This window comes from Pseudorasbora parva, chromosome 13 (genome assembly GCF_024679245.1).
Source record: "Pseudorasbora parva isolate DD20220531a chromosome 13, ASM2467924v1, whole genome shotgun sequence".
Classification (NCBI taxonomy): domain Eukaryota; kingdom Metazoa; phylum Chordata; class Actinopteri; order Cypriniformes; family Gobionidae; genus Pseudorasbora; species Pseudorasbora parva.
Genome location: NC_090184.1, coordinates 32,966,948 through 32,980,003, shown reverse-complemented (window position 1 = coordinate 32,980,003; position 13,056 = coordinate 32,966,948). Strand labels below are relative to the sequence as shown.

The following is a 13,056-nucleotide window of genomic DNA, read 5'->3' as shown; positions in this document are numbered from 1 at the left end:
CTACAGATGCCACATAAGAAAATATGCTTACATTACCTAACTTAATGTAAAGTAATCCATGATGTTTGTAAAAGTATCTATTCAGTGTTATGAAAAAGTGTGATAAAGTTATGATGACACCACCATGAGGTTCTGGGCTATAGAACTACTCATCACACAAAACTTTCTGCATTTTTACATTTTCCACACAAAAAAAAACGAATTCTGTATAATTTATATTTATAAGCTTGTTTCCTCGCTAAATGTCCCCGCAAGTACAAGGATTTAGGATATTGACATCTTTATAGGGACATTTTGTCCCTATAATGTAGTTTTCCAGGCCATACACAAACTTTGAACATAGTGGTTATAATCTAAAATAAATAGCTTATAATGTAAAAATAATTACATATAGTCATCCATATCGAAAATGGATTATCTACGTCTATAGAATCAATATCTATCTATCTATCTATATGTGTGTGTGTGTGTATCAAATGATACATTGATTAACCATTACGATCAGTTGGATTAAATAATAGACACATATATTAAACTGAACAAGAGATGCAAATTAAAAGTTTGATAGTAAGAGATTTATGGAAGGTGGTTATTGTGAATTAAACAGTTATGTAGATGAAACTCTTATTTTGTGTAGTGAAAAGGATACTTTGTGGTTTTGTGTATTGTACTAACACAATTGAAAATAACCTGAAATGTTTGAAAAAAAGTTAACTTTTGATGATCTGTTGTTATATTAGTACTATGAGTTTTGAAAATGTACACCTTACTTGTGAAAATAGTGCCAAAACGAATAAAAAAAACTGTAATGTTTGACCATGCCACATGTGAACTTGAATGTCAGTTTAGCAGTTTAAGTTAACTACTTTACTGACAAGAGTATACCAAATGACACCACATATAAAAACACTTGGTTGTTTTTTAATATGCAGAACATCAACATTACATATGTGCTGAGAATATTCTTTGTTCAAATTTTAATATATGTATAAAAAAGGGCAAGTACTGGTCTGGAATAGAGATCTGTTAATGCAGGACAGGACCAAAAAAAAGGCAAAAATAAAAAAACCAGTGCTAGAAGCAATAATGGCATGGATTGCATCAGCACAAGTTAAACATGACCATTTAGACATACGTGACTGACACGTCCATTCAAAAACAGCATACCAAGGTCATTAAAGGTTTTCGAAATACACCAGTAGTCATAATTAAAGCAGCGCAATCAGAAACAAAGCTGTAACTAAGTAACACTGTCACAGGAGAAAACAGTGAATCCATACAGCCAATGGCAGTGATAGAGAGTTCATTACAGCCAAGCCAGTAATCGTGCAGTGTAGCAGTCAGTCAGCAAAATCAAGTCAGGGAGTCAAATGGTAAGAATTTATCCTGCCATAGTCTATTTTAATGTTGTTCTATCTGAACATCTAGCGCTTGCTGATATGTTTGGTATCCAGAGTCAAACCCACCCTCCATTTTCACAATTCCCACCCAATATTGGTGAGTGGACGAATGAGTCTTCCTCTCCCTCAGATCCATTCTTTAGGGTTCCGTAAGGCCTCCAGCATCTCTGCTTCCTTGGTGCCTTTTGCCGGCTCATGCATGTACTCCCACCTGAAATGAAACATTTACTTTGAGTTTTTAAAAGGGTCATATCATGAGGAATACAAATTTCCTTTATCATTTGAGGTTGTCATATGAGCTGATTTTACATGAAGAAACAGCAGCAAAATCCAGAGCTTAAGTCACAGGGTCGGTTTGGGTGTGGTATAAGCTGACCTCATAGATAAAAAAAAAATGTTGCTGTAAATATGCATGATATAACCCAAAAATGAAAATTCTGTCATCATTTGCTCACCCTCGAGTTCCAAACCAGTATGAGTTTCTTTCTTCTGCTGAACACAAAAGAAGATATTTTGAAGAATGTTGGTTTACAAGACCATAGTACTTTGGAAGTCAAAGGGTGCCGTCAACTGCCTCGTAAACCAACATTCTTCAAAATATCTTTTGTGTTCAGCAGAAGAAAGAAACGTATACACTTCTGGAACAACTCAATGGTGAGTGAATGATGAAAGAACTTACATTTTTGGGTGAACGATCCCTTTAAATTATGAAAGTACACACAATTCACAAAATGATGTACAAAAAGCTCAGAAGGATCATCCCTGGTAAAAGGCAGTAGCTGACACGGTACAGTTTGCTCATATACCTTGCAGTAAGCGGTAGGGACATCAGGATGCTCTCGATGCGTGACCCAGGTGTGGCCAGGCCAAATTTCACCCCTCTGTCATACACTAAATTAAATTCCACATATCTAAGAAACACAAATAAAGTTTGGTTACCTGCCAAACATTTACATCCATATGACATACAGTGCTTTAAAAATGTATTAAACTAACAGTATTTATGATTACTAAATTAGTTTTTTGTTTGTTTCTGTTATGGTTAAACCATTAAGATGCGCGAGCTCTTTAGATAATAATGAAGATGATTAATCAATAATGATTATCAAATATTATTAATATCTAAATTATTAATTAAATAATATTATTAATATTTGTAATAAAAGCACCTGAAATTACGGAATCTGAATAAAAGTTCAAAATAATTTTAATATATATTTGTTGTACATATTTTTATTTTATTTTTATTTAGTTCTGCATGCAGGTTATATAATGGTTCTTTAGTATTAAACTTTGACTCAATAAAGTTTTAAAGAAGTATTTTATGTGCATCATGGCGATATTCATGAGATCAAAAATACAGTAATATTGTGACATACTTTAAATATTTATAATTGGTTTTGTTTTTAATACATTTTAAAATGTAATTTATTCCTGTGATGGCAAAGCTGAATTTTCAGCATCATAACTCCAGTCTTCAGTGTCATATTATCTTTCAGAAATATTTCTAAAATGCTGATTTGGTGCTCAGGTAATATTTCATATTCATCAGTGATGAAAAGGGTAATACATTTTTTGAGGTTACTTTTTTTTTTTTTACTGTAAGTATTTACTGTCACTTTGGATCAACTTATGAAATTGCTGAATGGAAGTCATAATTTATTTCTTTTTTATCCTTTAAAAAAAAATCTTACTGAACCCAACTTTTGAACCTTATAAAAACAAGACCATCCAAATCCGTATGGACTTCCTCTTTAACTAACCTGCCTCTCCTGACTTGCTGCCAGTCCTTCTCCTCAGGGGTAAAGGAGTCATTTAGATGTTTGTATACTATGGGCAGGTAACAGGGCACCACAGTTTTAGCACAGCTTTTCACAAAGTTAAAGACCTCCTCCTGATTGGGTGAATCCAAATCATCAAAAAAGATCCCACCAATGCCTCTCGTCTCCCCTCGATGACGGATGTAGAAGTAGTTGTCACACCTTGAAAAAAGAATGTTTTTTTTTTAGCGATGCTAGCCTAATATTAAGAAAACAAATCTATTTAATTACAAATGAAAAGGAAAAAAAGAACTACTCTTCTACTAGATGTTACAACACAAAAGAGTGGCACAATACACTGGCTGCTGCAAATAATGGGAAATCTTATCATTGCTAAACAGTTCAAATCCACCCAGAAGATATAACGCTTATACACTACACACATACGCATACACACACACACACACACACACCCATAACAGCTGTAATACACCCAGTTTTTTCCTCTCTCTCTCTTTCTCTCTCTTTCTCTCTCTCTCTCTCTCTCTCACACACACACACACACACACACACACACACACACACACACACACACACACACACACACACACACACACACACACACACACACACACACACACACACACGATTCCTACCACTTTTTGAAGTCTGTGTAATATTTAGGATGGTGCTTGTCACATGCTTTCTTCAAAGTCTTGTGGAAATGGGCGGCATCTTCCAAATTAATGTAAACAGGAGTGAGATCTGTTCCTCCACCAAACCACCACTGCTTTGTGCCTGAGAGGAGAGAACGAGATGGGTGGGGGGCACAGATAACAACATCTCCCTTCACACACCTTCAAATGACTGGGCAAAACACTCACCATCTGCTTCCTCAATTTCAAAGTATCGGTAGTTGAAATGCACTGTGGGAATGTGGGGGTTTTTGGGGTGTATGACTGAACTCACGCCCATGGCACAGAACGGCAACTTTCCTGGAACACAGAGATAACGCTAAACGGTAAAAACAATAACTTGTGCATGACGTCACACCTTCTCAATCACTCTCATTCCCATGAAGCATGACAAATAATCAAAGTAAAAGCCTTGAGACCACTGACAGTTCAAACTGAGTATAAAATGAAAAACTAGAAGTAGAACTGTAGATTTAAGGAACTGATTTCAGCCACACTCTGCATTCACCTCGAAATGGGAAGTCATTCTCTCACCATCTTTCCCTTTCAGAACTTTTCCACGGCTGCGCATTTGCTTGGCAGCCTCCTCGGTGAGATTCCCAAACACCACGGACACGTTTACACCCGCTTTCTCAAAAACCTTCCCATCTTGCATCACACAGCTGATGCCCCCTCCACCTTTATCAGACACAAGAGAAACATGATTTGTTACAGTGTAACACCAGCATGCAATGTCTAGCTAATAATTAATTTATTAATGTCTCAATGTTGTAGGTAGAACAAAGCAAAATCGAAATATTTCCAACCTCTGGTTGAGAATCACTGATATATGGAATATACAAAAGTTGGCACAAAGATTTTGTCATTACTGATACAGAACCAATTAAATTATGGGTAACACTTTAGTTTAGTGTATTGCAACTAGTCTACTGACTAGTTGCTATTGGCATGCATATTACTAGGATATTGTCAGCTCGTTAGTAGGGTGAACCTACTACATTCTGCATAACCATATTCTACACCCCCTAATCCTACCCAATACCTAATCTTAACAACTACCTTACTAACTATTCATTTATTGAGACAAAAGTCATAGTTAATAGTGAGAATCAGGCCCTGAAATAAAGTGTGACAAAATTTTGTTTTTAAAAAGAAAATTTGGAAAGGCATATAATGACATATGAAGTCCATTTCTTTGTTGTTGGATTACAAAATAACTTGTATACAATTATACAATTCCCACACTAGACAGAAGTGTACACAGTGAATTGTACTAGTGTATAGTATGTGATAAGTCACATACGTTAAAATTGAGAGATAAAGAATAGAAATTACCAGATTAAAAGTCATAATATTAGTTTATAATATAGAAATTAGATTCAAGCAATAATTATGAGATACAAACCTAGTAATTATTACCAAAATGCCTTCTTTAATTTAATAATGTTGACTTTTTAAATTATATTATGTTATAAATATGTTTTACCAAAACATGTTTTTATTTATATATCATCTCATCCATAAAAAGGGCTTCCATAGACCTGTTGCCCTAAACATAAATCAGGACTTTGGACCATATGTTTGCTCTATTACTTTATCTAAGGCTTGCCTGTGTGCCACTAATTATGGTACATAATTTATAAGTTTCATTCAACACTTGAAATGTTTTTGAATAAAACGCACATAGAAATTCATAATAAATCCATAAAACAACCTTCTTTTCTACTCCATCTGTCCACCTTGAACGTGCCTCCATCCACCTCCTCAAGGGCTTTACAGAATGCAGCCTGTGTCTCCATGATGAGCATCTCCATTCTCGTGGACATCGCATCTTTCCTCTGCTCTAAGACCTTGATGTCAGTGACTGGTGGAGACATGAACGACTTGCATCTCTCCCGCATGTCTTCCTCCTCTTCTTCAAACTTGGATATCTTCGTTGCCATTTCTGCCCGCTGAAAGTGACTTACACCTGCCGCCACAACACCAGTGACAGCTGCCGCCCCAGCAGCCAGAAACACACCTTTACCGTACCGTCCGAGTGAGATCCTCCCCGGCGATGCTTGAGACATCTGTCTCCTTCCTGCTCTTATGAGTGACCATTTTCCTCCCGGAAGAAAGGCACATTTACGGAGGGTAGAGTAACGGGCTACGAAAGCGTGGAAATCAGCTGTACCATGCGCAGAGCGGGACGCTTGACACAGTCTCGCTATTGATCTCGCGGAGTTGCTTATTGTGCACAACGCTACAGAAGTCATGTTGTGTACTGAGGCAGAACAACTGTATCTCTCCACGAGCTGTGAGTTGATAACTGAACCATAAATAGGGTGTAAAGTGACTATATCTAGTTTTGCACGTAGCTTCTCCAACAGTTCTGCCCGCGGAGGCGTGTCTTAATTGCTGTATGCGAGTCGAGGTGTATTTTGGGAAATTGAGTTTTTCCACATATAATTAGAACTTTATTCGACTCAATACGGACTACATATACCATAGACGTTGAAAACAAGCTAAACTTGACCTGTACTTCCGAGATGTAAAAAAAAGTATTTTAAAAATGCTTTAAAAAACGCAAGTGCAAAGTCCTTCAATTATAATTCACACTATGTCCTTTTATAAATACTTTTTATTAACAAATAAATATTTATTAATAATAGCAATGTACAATTACGCCTTTGTGTTAATCTTGTTGACAAGAATTTTGTAAGAAAGTGCAGTCTAGGAAAGTGTCAGTCAGCTAAATTTTACTGGAATGGTTGTTAAAAATGAGAATATTTCCAAAGCATATCAAGTATATGAATAGACAACAACTAACAACAAGGTGAAATAAGTTATTAAGGACATACTTGTGTTAACCTTTCCTGCTTTTGACTCCTAACCGTGGTTGGAATATACAGGGGAGATCCGTCTTCTCCAGGGCCGGAAGTTTTCCTCCCGGGGTTAACTCCCTAACTTTTACGTTGTCTAGTGTGATGGTGGCATGTAAGGACCAGGAGACGTCTTGCCGCCTTTTAATATGCTTTATTTCTCGAACTGCACAGAAATACACTCCACATTGGTCTAACTGCACTGGTCACCGTATTACTGTTGTCTCGCACACACACATCCGCTGCTTCGCGGGGACTCACTCAGGGGGGCGCGCGCTCCTCGGACACGCGCACGCGCTCACTGTCATCCACACACACGCACTGAGCTGTCCCAACTAAACACGTAAAGACACATCCCACAACACTACCCCCACCATGGACTGGCAATTAACCCTAATTCCATTCCATTTAGATATACTTATAGAACACACTCTCGATATCTGTAGGCCTAAAATGTGAAGAGATAGCTGTGTTCCAAATAATAAATAGGTAGGTTTTACTAACTCAACAAGTGTCTAAACGGGGCTAAGAGTTCTAAAGCTCATTCAACAGTGTATACAGGAATGACCAGATAAATGACGATAGTAGAAACCCAATAGTCTCTAATAAAACAGAGGAGTACATCCCCTTTTAAATCCTATTCGTCGGTGACCAGTGGTAATACTGTCTGCCTAATCTGGTAGTGATCAGAACATACATTGGATACAATAAAGTGCAAGTCTGACAAAGCATTAAAAACAACCCTTTTTTTTTTTTTTAACAACAAACAAAGAAAAATGCTTTTCTGTAGAAACATTTAGAAAACTGGACTAGAGTCCAAAACGTAACTGCGTAGTCTCTACTGCAAATATGAACTGTCATACTCGACTCACTCAGTGACCCAGTCCCCGTACCGGACCGGTCCTCTGCGCTGACGTTGGGGCCGAGGTTGGCGCGGAGACTGGTGGTGTGGTTCTCCCACCGCACCCCCACCATGGTCAAGTATCACATGGGAAGGAGTGGATGGAAGAGACCCAATTATGCGAGAATTAGTAGCAGGTGGAGTGGACGGCCGGGAGTCGCTGGAGCCAGGAGAGTAGAGGCTGTGTAAGCCGAGATCCTCCTGGTCTGCTGGGTGCTCGTCCACAGCGGGTGGCAGGACCTCAGAAGGCGTCCAGCTCTTGGATTGGTCCAGGACCCAGGTGTTATCCAGGGCCTCACGGCTGCGATAGCTTTTAAGTTGATCATGATGGACAACTTTGACCTTAGCTCTGGGGCTCTTTTGGATCCGATAGACTAGATCGTCTAACTGTCCCATTACAAAGTAAGGTCCTTCGTAGGAGGGAAGGAACTTTTTGACTTTGTTTTTGACATGGCGTGTTCCTTTGACGAGGTACCACACCGTGTCGCCGACTTTGTACTGTGTGTGGCAAGCGTTTTTGTCATATTGTCTTTTTGCACGCTGGACTGACTCACCGAGGGCTTCTCGGGTGATATTGTGAGCCAATTCCAGCCGCTCACGCATTTGTTGCACATACTCGGGGACTGAAGGGGCATGGTCAGAGTCTGGGGGCAAACCAGCCACAAGGTCCACTGGCTCACTTATTTCACGGCCGAACAGCATGAAGTTGGGGGTGAAACCAGTAGCGCTGTGCTTGGTCGCTCTGTAGGCCATAACTGCATATGGGATCATCAGGTCCCAATCCCAGTGACAGTGTTCTGCAGTAGAAGCCAGGATCTTTTGGAGTGTGGCGTTGAAACGTTCAACCTGGCCGTCGGACTGCGGTCTGAAGGGTGTAGTGTGGGTTTTGTCAATGCCAAACAAACGGCACATTTCTTTGAATACCGCTGATTCAAAATTACGTCCTTGATCGCTATGCAAAGAGTGAGGCATTCCAAAGCGACACACCCATTCAGTTGCAACAATGTTTGCCACTGTCTCAGCCCTTTCATCCGAGATTGCGAATGCTTCAGTCCATTTCGTGAAGTACTCCTGTATTACGAGTATATAACTGTTTTTACGTTCCGTCTCATTAAGTGGGCCCATGATGTCCAGCGCAACGCGCTCCATGGGAGCTCCAACTCTGACAGTTCCCATGGGCGCTTGGGGAGTCTTGTGGGGTCTGGCTCTGCATGCACAGTTTAGACAAGTCTGGCACCAGAGGGCCACATCTTCCCTCATGTGGTACCAGTAGTATCTGGTTCGAAGTCTGGCCACAGTCCTTTCGATACCAAAATGCCCACCTACTGGCCCTTCATGCATTTGGCGCATAACATCGGGTTGCATTTTGCGTGGAAGAACAATTTGAGGATAGAACTGTGTGTCGTCTAAACAGTAAAAGCGGCGGACCAGTACTCCGTCTCTGAAGTACAGCCTTCTCCATTGACTCCAGTACGTTTTGGTGGCTGGGCTGCATGGAGAGACTGTGACCCATGGGGGCCGCTCATTGCTGACCTCCAACCAAGCTCTGATTGGTGCAATGTCCGTATCAGCAGCTTGAGCCTGGCGCAACTCCTCCATAGTCCATCCAAGAAACAGTCTGGTCTCGTTGGTGTTTGTCACATAGACCATCTCTGCTTGTTTTAAAGTGTCTGTATTAGTAACATTGGCAGCGCTTACCCCCACCGGACGCAGCAGCAGGGAGCCGGTGTCAGCGTCCAACTCACACTGAATTGCTTGATGACTTGTGGTTCTTTGCTGCGAGTAAGGGTCCTGCAGATTACAAGGACAAGACAGACGACAGGGCCTGCGGGAGAGACTGTCAGCATTTATATGTAAACGACCTGGGCGATGGATGATTTCGAACTCGTACTCCGCCAGCTTCTCAAGCCACCGGGCTAGCTGACCTTCCGGCTCTTTCATTCGCGTGAGCCAGCGCAGACTGCTGTGATCGGTTCGTACCTTGAAAGACCTCCCAAGTAGGTACTGCCGAAAATGTGATGTGAAGTCGACAATGGCTAGCAGCTCCCGCCTCGTAGTGCAATAGTTCTGTTCCGCTTTGCCTAACTTGCGGCTACCATATGCCAACACACGTTCGGTGCCACTCTGCATTTGCGACAGGACAGCGCCGATACCTGTGTCACTGGCATCGGTGTCCAGGATCATTTCACCATGGTCCAGTGGATAGCCCAAGACAGGGGCTGTGGTGAGGCGGTGCTTGAGCGTGTCGAAAGCGGCTTGGTGTTCCACGTGCCACTGGAAGTGTGCATTCTTTTTCGTCAGGTTATGTAACGGTTCGGCAATGGAGGCAAAGTCTTTCACAAACCTGCGGTAGTAGGAGGCGAGGCCAATGAAACGTCTGACCTCTTGGACTGAGGTGGGAGTGGGCCAAGTTCGGACCTTGCTGACTTTATTGGGGTCAGTGGCCACCCCGTGCTCAGACACAATGTGACCTAAATAGACAACTTGACGGCGGAACAGGCAGCATTTGGCTGGTTTCAGTTTAAGATTTGCCTGTTTAAGTCTCTGGAACACTTGGCTTAGTCGCTGCAGCATCTCAGGAACATCCTTAGCTAGCACGATGATGTCGTCCAGATAAACGAGGCAGGTCTCCCACTGCATGCCAGCAAGGACGCGGTCCATAAGCCGTTGGAACGTCGCCGGCGCATTACATAAGCCGAACGGCATAACGTTCCATTCGAATAATCCATTACGGGTGCAAAAGGCAGCTGCACGGCGGGCTCTTGGTGTTAGCTCCACTTGCCAATAACCCGAAGTAAGATCCAGAGTGCTGAACCATTTGGCGTTGGCGAGTGTGTCCAGCGTGTCTTGTATGCGGGGTAGCGGGTACGCGTCTGTGATGGTGTGGCTGTTGAGCGCTCTGTAATCTATACAAAGGCGATAAGTCCCATCCTTTTTACGCACCATAACAATCGGTGAGGCCCAACTGCTGTGGCTGCGCGTGGCGAGGCCGTTCTGGAGACTCTCACTGATCTGCTGTTCTGCGCTCCGCTGCTTCTCCCCAGCCATACGACGAGGAGGCTGCTTCACCGGAGGTCCCGGCCGGGTTATGATGTCATGCTGGACGAGACTGGTCCGGCCCAGATCACCAGGTCCCCTGGAAAAGATGCTTTCGTAAGCACACAACAAATTAGATAACTCAAGTTTTTCATTATCATCAAAGTCAGTGGAACTCTGAACATAGAGCTCCTGAAGGTGCTCTGGAACTGCAGGAGGGCTGGCTGGGAATTCGGCCGTCCCGGGGACACATGACGAAGATAGAGCTTCAGCTGGCTGGAGGAGGCCTGCAATAGCTCCTTCTTTAATAGTCACAGCCTTATTGCCAGGGTTAAAGAGGCGTAACGGAATGATGTTGGTGGGCTGGGCATTGACTAGGGCTCTGGCGATAAGTATTTTGTGCTTTTCAACAAAGCCTTTTGTGGGAGTAAGCATCATGTCCCCCTGGGCTTCTCTGCAGAAGAATGCATTGCCCTTCACTAGGTACTCCTGTCCCGCTTCAACTACAACAGTTCTGGCTACTCTGACAGCGTGTGATTTCGGAACAGTCTCTGGGTGAAAATAGGGCACTTCCTCTCCAAACAGAATTATGCGGTGCTTACCGAAATCAAGGCGGGCCTCAGCTTGGGTGAGGAAAGGATGGCCAAGCAGCACCTCATTGCCATCTATGTCTGCTACAAGAAAGTTCACTTCCACTTGACGGTTGTTAATACTGACCGGTATCTTGACCTCACCAAGCACTGGCACGTCCCCTGGGCCCACCCCAAGTAAAGTTTCTACGACGGATGACTGAAGCGGTGGTCTCACATCCGGGTGGATGGCGTTGTATTGGTGGAGGGGCAGCACGCTCCTCCGCGCTCCACTGTCTAAGACTGCACAGACCTCCAGCTCAGACATGCGCAAGTGAATGTTCATTTCCCGATTCTGTCCTTTAAGGTGGAACACAGTGGTCAGTGGGCTTTCCTTGGCTGCGCTTGAACGGAAACCCTTTGTATTTCTTTGAGGAGACGGGCACTGGCTATGTTTATGACCCCAACCACTACAGTTATAACACCGGATGTCACCTTTCTTAAAGTTCTTGTGCTGCTTTAGTGGTTTTTCCGACGTGTTTGGGCCAAAGTGACTGGGTGCTGGCCTAACTACAGGAGTAGCGGTAATCACAGTCTCATCGCTATCTCTTTCTCTGACAACAGCGGCCCGGGGCCTGCGTTCATTTAAGTTGCGGGCCACTGGCTGCATGATGCTGGTGACATAGGAAGCAGCTCTCTTAGTGGTGTCATGGCGGTGGGCGATCTCATAAGCTTTAGCTAGTGTGGCTGGACGTTTTTCTAACAATCTCTGAACTAGCTCTGCATCACCCAGGCCATTTGTGAAAACTTCAACAGCTATAGCGTCTTGTTCAGCCTCTGACCAATCACCGTAAGCTATAGCTACTTTTCCGTAAATGTCATCTCTGAACACATGAAGCGCCTCACCAGCTTTACGCACTCTCTGTCTCAGCTCTACTGCTACAGCCGCCGCATGATCTGAAGAAGGGCCATACGCAGTTTCAAGTTCCTCCAGCAGGCGGCAGTAGTCCCATCTAGATGAACGAGGGTTTCGGTGAACGATGGCGCCTGCAGCCCCGGTGAGGCAGAATTTCAGCTGAATGGCCATTGTCTTAACGGACCAGTGATTCGCCTCCGCGCAGCTCTCAAACCTGTGCAGGAACTCTCTCCATGGCGTGCTGCCGTCGTACTGGCCAGGACGTAGAGTGGGGACTCTCTCTTTGGGGTTATATTCCTCATCACTGTCCGACAGAGGAGGCGGACGGGGCGCAAAGTGTCTCCTACGTGTTAAGGAACAGGGCTGGTGCAATGGGGCATGTCCATGTTTTACAGTCATGTCTGGGTTAGTCAAAGAATAGGACATGGGCAGCGTGCAAACTTCAGCTTTGGATATAGCTGGTGTGCTCTGTACAAAATTCCCCATGTGAGCATCGGCAAAGGGATTTGTGACTTCATTGTGTCCCTTTAATGGCATGTCTGAAGCGGAGTATGCAAAAATGTGAACATCGGGCCTTCCCGCGAAGCCGTGGCTTTGATTGTTGCCTCTGCTGAAAGGATTGGTGGGCGGAAAACAGGCGGGGCTGCCGAACGGCGCGAGCAGATCTTCGCCATTAGCCAGGGTGTTAGTGCAACTTTCATCACACAGGAATGGGTTATAATGTTCGCATTCTCTCTCAGCCTTACGTTCATAAGCTTTCCCAGTATCTTGACTGTTGCCATCAACTTTGGTTAGCGACATGAACGGGTTTGAGTAGTTAGTTTCCCGTCCGTAAACATCGGAGGGATAGCGAGCGGCCGCCATGTTGTGTAGCTTAGCACCGCCGCTATTACAGTTGCATTACAGTTAACGTTACTC

General features: G+C 43.3%; 1 protein-coding gene across 1 annotated transcript; it reads right to left on the bottom strand.

Moving 5' to 3' along the window:
* Positions 1–904: 904 nt before the first annotated feature.
* Positions 905–6,270, bottom strand: cpox (coproporphyrinogen oxidase). The gene is made up of 7 exons (XM_067412717.1): positions 5,570–6,270; positions 4,390–4,533; positions 4,045–4,155; positions 3,817–3,958; positions 3,164–3,382; positions 2,207–2,311; positions 905–1,611 (listed from the first exon to the last, which is right to left on the bottom strand). The coding sequence occupies exons 1-7, from the start codon at positions 6,108–6,110 to the stop codon at positions 1,527–1,529; spliced, it is 1,347 nt and encodes a 448-aa protein (XP_067268818.1). The 5' UTR covers positions 6,111–6,270; the 3' UTR covers positions 905–1,526.
* Between the last annotated feature and the right edge of the window lie 6,786 nt (positions 6,271–13,056).

Bases quoted from the DNA above. Each gene is read 5' to 3' on its own strand.
- cpox (XM_067412717.1), bottom strand. From the start codon at position 6,110: ATGACTTCTGTAGCGTTGTGCACAATAAGCAACTCCGCGAGATCAATA. The intron at 3,383-3,816 runs GTAGGAATCGTG...TCTTTTTTCAAG, and splicing joins TACACAGACTTCAAAAAGTG to GTGTGACAACTACTTCTACA. The intron at 2,312-3,163 runs GTTAGTTAAAGA...TGTGTTTCTTAG, and splicing joins CAGCAAGTCAGGAGAGGCAG to ATATGTGGAATTTAATTTAG.